This window comes from Pholis gunnellus (genome assembly GCF_910591455.1).
Source record: "Pholis gunnellus genome assembly, chromosome: 9".
NCBI lineage: Eukaryota > Metazoa > Chordata > Actinopteri > Perciformes > Pholidae > Pholis > Pholis gunnellus.
In genome coordinates this window covers 7,094,900-7,102,166 of record NC_136535.1, presented here as the reverse complement: position 1 = coordinate 7,102,166, position 7,267 = coordinate 7,094,900, and the positions used below count along the sequence as shown (strand labels likewise).

At 42.5% G+C, this 7,267-nt stretch overlaps 1 protein-coding gene across 1 annotated transcript in view; it reads right to left on the bottom strand.

The window, feature by feature from the left end:
* cdon (cell adhesion associated, oncogene regulated) overlaps positions 1–7,267 on the bottom strand; it is a 33,514-nt gene continuing 26,247 nt past the window's right edge. Inside the window, exons 14-19 of the mRNA XM_079165664.1 lie at positions 5,256–5,378; positions 4,802–4,993; positions 3,216–3,523; positions 2,983–3,062; positions 1,671–1,933; positions 1–686 (exon numbers count right to left, since the gene is read on the bottom strand). Coding sequence (XP_079021790.1) covers positions 532–686; positions 1,671–1,933; positions 2,983–3,062; positions 3,216–3,523; positions 4,802–4,993; positions 5,256–5,378 — 1,121 coding nt within the window. The 3' untranslated portion in view covers positions 1–531. The remainder of the gene's footprint in view (positions 687–1,670; positions 1,934–2,982; positions 3,063–3,215; positions 3,524–4,801; positions 4,994–5,255; positions 5,379–7,267) is intronic.

Genomic DNA, 7,267 nt, shown 5'->3' with positions numbered 1-7,267 from the left:
TATATTATTACAAAACTTTACACGGACAATTGCTAATCTCCACACTTGAGTGGAACACAGAGGGACAAAACAACAACAAAAAAATAAAAAGTATTTCTCATCCAAAAGGCATAAATAATATAAAAGACAAACTTCTTTTACTTTAAAACAGATACATTCATATGAAATAATATTTCACTACTACAAAAAATAAATAAGTCTTTGAAGTTTTTGATTTTATGAGAGTCTTCCACCCAGTGGGATATCGTTTTTGTCTTTGAGCAACTTTTCCTTTGCTCTTAGCGTTTCCCTCCATCTGGCCTTGCTCTCAGTCTCTTGTAGTCGCTCTCTTTTCACACTTTGTTCATCTCAGCTCAGTCCATAGAACGTTTAGTGTCCCTGTCACTGTAACATGCAGTGTCTCTGACTCGCCCATCGCTGGTCCTCTTCCTCTGTGACGTTCCAACCACTGTCTCTCGTCCAGTCTTCTCTGTGTGGTTTCTCTAAGCCCTCCATGCTGCAGGAGAGTGCGTTTGTGTGTGTGGCCTGCGTTCAGGCCTCCTGTGGGCTGGGCTGGATCAGCTCGCCTGCCAGGCTGCTGCTTGAGATCCACCCAGGCTTTTCGTCACAGTCCAAGTCTGGCAGGCCAAGACTCTCCCAGCACACCACAGGCCCCTCCATGTCCATGCACTCCAGCTCCTCCTCAGCTGCGCGCGCACACACAGACAGAGACAGAGACAGAGACAGAGACAGAGAGAGAGAGAGAGAGAGAGAGAGAGAGAGAGAGAGAGAGAGAGAGAGAGAGAGAGAGAGAGAGAGAGAGAGAGAGAGAGGTTGGTTTTTACTTCATATTAAAAAAGACAAGAACAGATTCTGGAGAAGCCCACTGTGTAATTTGTGGTAATGCTGCATAGTTTGTCTGCATACAATATGAGGATTGGTAATGACACAACAAATTATGAGTAAAGCATGAAGAAGAACAACTGCGATTTTATAAAAGTGTTGAACCATGAAGTTCTAAGTGTTTCTCTGAATTTGTTTTTTTAGCTGTAGCGTAAACTAAAAAAACAACAAAAAAACGTAAATGGATTAGAATCGTCATACGTGACCTTTGTCCTCTGCATTTCCTTTAACTGTCTAAGCTTAAAGTTACAATAAGCCATGGGTTTGATAGAAAGTAAATCCCTACAGGTTAATGTAAAAGCCATTAGTCACTGTGATCAAAATTGTCTTAATTTATGTTTATCATGAAATACTCCACTGGCCACAGGCCACCATTAAGACACTGCTACCATCCTAAAAGGTGTTCTTGCAATGAAAATGTTTGGAATTATGATTTTTTTTTAAAGCATTATTGAAGTATTACTATAACCTTTTTCTTCTGTGATCATATTCCTTTAATTACTAAATACTTTTACTGCTGACAATAAAAAAAAAAAAACTATTTGTGCCAAGTTGGTTATATTTTATAGCCGAATGATATAACCAATTGGTGTTTTGATTCAAAGATTATCCAAAAAGTACCTGCAATTATAGAAATAAACAGTAAGTGAGAAGTTGTAGTTCTCTGTATCGGTAGTGAGAAAACACCAAAAGGAGACAATAGGAAGAAAAAGACAAAAGTGTCGGAGGAAAAAAGACAAAATACAAGGAACGATTTTGTGGGCATTTGGTATAAAAATGTGTCTCACCAGTATTGTCTGCTATACAGTTTTCATTGTTCCCGACCAGACAGCAGGAATGCTGTGAGGGCGAGGACTCCCCGTGCTCGTCTGGCTGGCACCCTGCGTCCGCTCCCTGGTCACCAGTGTGCATGTGGCTGTCGGGGCCGTGGCACTGCGACGAAACCTGGCCCAGAGGCACCATCTCCAGACCGTCCTGCTGGCATGGCGCCACACGATGCATTACTGGCAGAGTGCCGCTGGAGAAAGTGCCATTGGTCTTGTTGTAACATCTGCTCAGAGACAGAGCGAGAGAGATGGAAAGAAAAGTGGGACATGTGTTTATAATGGTGCCCGTGCATTGCTGAGTGCTCACCCACGGACAACTCTCAGTTTATTTTGCTTCACACACACCGCTCTGGTTCTTCCTCTCTGCAGATATCTGTAGATTTTCCGCCAGACACAGAAACCCCTTGCGTTAATACCCCAAACAGTGTACAAAACAATGACAGCTCTTAACACAACGGGAGCACTGTCGCACAACTGCAAAAAAAAGTGTTTTCAACAGTCCAAGCGGAGATTAAAGGTCCAGTCTCACTGCCTCTAAATAACCGGGACACATTGTGGTTTTGCCCTCCGGTGAAGTTCGCAAACCCAGAGAGTTGCACGCAGCCAGCTTCACTGAACTCAGCTTCCCTCTATCGGCACATGATTGGATTGTGACCACACCCCCTCTTTTCCCAGCAGCCGGAGGTAAATAAACACAGGGCTCATTAGGTCTGCTGGCTGGGTGCACACAGGGTAAACTGTGATGGTGGGGACCCTTAAGTACATAAACAGGACAAGCAGGAGGGGAAATGTGTGTGTGTGTGTGTGTGTGTGTGTGTGTGTGTGTGTGTGTGTGTGTGTGTGTGTGTGTGTGTGTGTGTGTGTGTGTGTGTGTGTGTGTGTGTGTGTGTGTGTGTGTGTGTGTGTGTGTGTGTGTGTGTGTGTGTGTGTTCTTTTACTTAGCGGCATTTTATGAAATAGGATTGTTGAGCATTTCCTTGCAATATCCATAAGGCTCATCTTTTTCAATTTAATTTTTTTAAGGTGGTCTTGTGACAAACACAGCTGTGAAAGTTTTAAATAATCGAGCTGTGGATTATACAAGTAAAAAATGATAAATGATTTGACTTCAGATCCCATTCCGGATTTTCGTATTGTTGATTTATTTTCTGATTAATACAAATTATTATTATTATTCCCAGATTTCTTGAAAAAATAAAACACAGAAATAAATTGTCCCAGATATCCACACAGAGCAAAACATATCACACAATCCTAAATTAAATTATCTTACCTATTGTTGTTGCAGAGGTTCTGACAGCTCATACAATCAGACGACTCTGTTTGGGGAAGAGCTGTGTACATGCCCCCACCCTGACGAGAGAGCACAAACACCACATTTAGCCAAACCAAACTGCATCTGCATCTGCTGCTGTAAAATACCTGGTCATTTAAAACTTGAATGTCATGGATGTGAATAAGGCTCTAAGCCTCTCGGTCTGGAGTACTTTGTGGTGCAGCACTCACATTATGGTGGTGGTGGGGGTGCGAGTGCTCGCAGTCGCGGGTGCTGTGGGGCAGGGTGCCATCGTGGCCGTGTGGGTGGCCGTGTGGGTGGCCGGGTGAGAACAGGCTGCCGGAGCCGTTGAGCAACGCCAAGCCGTTGGGGAGTTTGTGGTGGAGGTGATGGCACCCTTGGGGTAACATGGGACCACTGTGCCCATAGCCACCGTGGACGCCCCCATTGATGCGGCTGGAGCCAGGAAGAGTGGTGTACTCGAGGACATGGCCATTCATCTCTGCTCGCTGGTACAGGTAGTCGGGAGGGTCATACTCTACAGAAGAGAGAGAGAGGAGGAGATGGAGAGGCAGAACGGTTAGGATAGGGGCAGAGACCAGTATGGCAACATCTGTTAATAATAGTTATTTACAGAAACACAGAATTAAGAGGCAAATATTGCTGACAGTGGTCCTATGAAAGAGTTGTTTACTTTTCTTGTTTTGTTGCACACACTTTTTAAATCTTTTGGATGGTAAATAAATGTTCCGGTAGTTCACTGCATTCTCACACAGAAAGTGAGCACCTGTGATTCAATCTGGGCTTTTCCCCAAAATCTATTTACTACAAAACCCAAACTCTTTACAGACCCAGGCGGTCTGTTAAAGAATCCATCCAACAATGGCAAACACTTTTGCAAGCAATGTGGGATCCATATATGTACTATGAACATTTGGAATATGCTGCACACGCTGTCCTGGAGCCAACTATCTATAAATATGAGACACTTAAAATGGAGTTAACTCTTTGTGGCACTAGTGCAGCAAACTCATTTTAGCTACAGTAAAACGTTGAGTGAACAAAACACACTATATCAGGGGTCTCAAACTCAAGGCCCGAATTTGGCCCGCCACGTCACTTTATGTGGCCCGCGAATCCGCCAAAAAAAAAAAAAGTTAAAAAAAATTACATTTTAAAGTTAGACTTGATAATATAAATATCGAAGCTATGCGATAGAAATTCATAATTATGAGATAGAAAGTCATAATTATGAGATACTTAAACACAATCATAGAAGCAGCTCTTTGGCTGGTTACTCTACATTTGACATGGAAATGTATTGTGAGTACATTGAAGACGACTTTAAACTTGGCTTTACAACACATGAAATACTTCACGTGGGATTGTGCAAACACACCCTTGAAAGGATTTTAAGCTTTGAACAAAGTTATTGTAATATCTTGTTTGATATTTGTCTTTGCTATTTTCTTTAAAGGTTTGATAGAGTAATGTGGTTTCTTAACCCTAAATTAAAAAGGATTTAAGTGATAATAACAGAAATGTGCTTAAATATATTTTTACATTTATATAACTGCATGTACAATATGTTTACACTTGAATAAACAATAATCAAATGCAGAAACAGTTATTTACCAATATGTTAGGAGTAGTTACACCGACCCTTTGAGGGCGACCGTGATGCTGATGTGGCCCAGAGTGAAGATGAGTTTGAGACCCCTGCTCTATATGATGGATGGTTTTGGAACACATCCAAAATCCAACACTGTAAGCAAGAACTATACTTCTTTTATGCAAGCTTTGTCTGTACACTCACTGAGCATGTTGTTCTGCTGACGATTCCTCCACAGACACATGGCAATGAAAGCCAGCAGGATGAGCACCATCACTCCCAAAACGCAGCCCACAATCAGGTACAGGAGACCTCCAGGTGGGCTGGGAGGCTCCTGCGGGTGAGGGTAAGGTGGGGTGATGGGGTGCTGGCTGGGCGACCCCGGGGACTGACGTGCTGCAGCAGAGAGGGAGGAGGGGTCATGAGGAACAGCTTTTTTACCCGATGGCAACCAAGCAAAATAACAGTACCTAACTATAGAATGCAAACCATTGTTGAGGCTCTCGTAAAACTCAGTACATTTATGTTGTGTAATTATGCCCATTGTACCCGTCATTAAAGTTACAGCCTTTGCAGAAACATGCCTGGACTTCTGATTAAGTGGAGGTTTGGTTGACGCACAAGCCCTTATTGCGCAGTACAGCTTGTGTTTACTTACCTTTGGTCTCACAGATCATGACGTTGCTGTATTCGCTCTCTCCCCCATCATTAAAGCACTGCATCTTGATATCGTAGGAGGTCTCCGGCTGGAGATGTCCAATCATGTGCCAGTGTTTTACACCTGAGAAGGCGGAAGAGAGGGAGATGGAAAAAAATGAGGGGGACAAAGGTGAGAAATCACTTCCTCCATGAGCCGGCGGTGACTCGCATTGCTCCAAATCCCTCCTTCTCTTCATGTCTCACACCTCAGGTCATGTTCTTTCATGCTCCGCTCTGTCATTCACCCCCCTCTCTCTCTTTGCTTCAGCCCCCCCGTCAGTCCCACCAGGGCCCAGACAGTTGCTTTACTCTAGATGAGCTCCATATATGGCAGCGTCATGTTTGTCCTGGCTTGCCTCCAGTATTCCCACTCCACACACACACACACACACACACACACACACACACACACACACACACACACACACACACACACACCCCGCTGCTGCACTACTGCACACAATCAGACTATTACATGCTTTGGAATCACAGATGAGAAGCTAATCACCAACATGGAAATGCTACATTTCAAACAAATGAGGCAGAAATAAGATGCTGTTTTGCTGTGTTTGGTTTAATATGAAGTATAATAAATCACTGCACCTCGGCGTACTCCGCCCCAAGGTAGACTGTCGCAAGTGGGAACAATAAAAAAAGTAAGCTGCTGCTGAAGCAAAATCCACTTTGTGCTGTAAATCAGACTCAATACAGATGTTTAATACACAAATAAACACCAGTTTTTGCTCAGTAACAGATTTCACGTAATTTTAAACAGGACACAGAAAGATTATCCGATAGAAAAGTGACTACTGCAGGCATGTAAAGCAAGGTACTGAACCTCAGCATCTTTTGAGGGCCGAGCGAAATGTGACAGAAGTACTGAGAATTAAACAGCTGGGTACGGGTCAGATTAAAGTTGGCATTGAGTGGTTTGTCAGATTATTAGTTTTGTCTTGTTTAGGAAAAGTTCTTGAACAAAAAAGGGAGTTATGTCAAAAAATGTGTTTTTTATTCCTCAAAGTAAGAATTGTGTAAGTACTGAAAGTATCGTATCAAAAGGTGATACTACTGATACTACTAAAAAAATAAGTACCGAATTAGTGATTTGCAGATAAAAACACATCTGGACATGAAAAAAACAACTCTGATGAAAGAAAATGGTGTGGTGTATGCTTTGTGTCTACCACAGTGTCTTTTTTTATGCTGGAGGTGCCAAAGTTAAATGATAGGTGCAGGTAAGGAGCACGGAGGTGCAGAAGGGCTCGCTTTAAGAGAAGCCTGATCCCAGCAGGCCCCGCTGAATGGACCTGAGTGTACTGTTGTCTGTCATTGTGTGCTGTCGTTATTGTGCTGTTCTATGTATTGCTGTCTGACATGTACAGTGCTGTGGAGACGAGTTTCCCCTTGGAGACAATCAAATCTATAATCTAAATGTTAAATCTTACAAAGTGGCTTTGACAGTGTGGCTTGTTGAAAAGTTTCTTCTAAATAATTAGATATAATGTGGAAGCAGGTCATAACTGCACATGAATATACACTGAATTCCTATGGTAAACGGTAGTGGTGTAACGGACCACTGTTGATCCGTGATCCGTACGGATATCCCCTCGCGGTTCAGCACGCATGTGAACCGCTGATTACACAGTTTATCGTTAACCATCGCAGTGTAATGTAAAGTTTTACTGCGATCGTCATCCAACATTCAGTTTTTACGAAGAAGAAAAACACTATAGATGACTATAGCAAAGTAAAAGGATAACATTTAGAATTGTTGATGGTTTACACTGACTTCAGAGCAGTTGAAATGATTTTTGGGACAGATTTTGTAGACCAGCTACTATAATCAAACAACAAAGGGATCTGTATCTGCCAATATGGATTATTAATGATGAATTAGTTTCGGTGACAAAAAAAAGTGATCAAGGATCTTTAAAAGTTATATTTGCTCCATTTTTTCTTTTGTGCTGATCC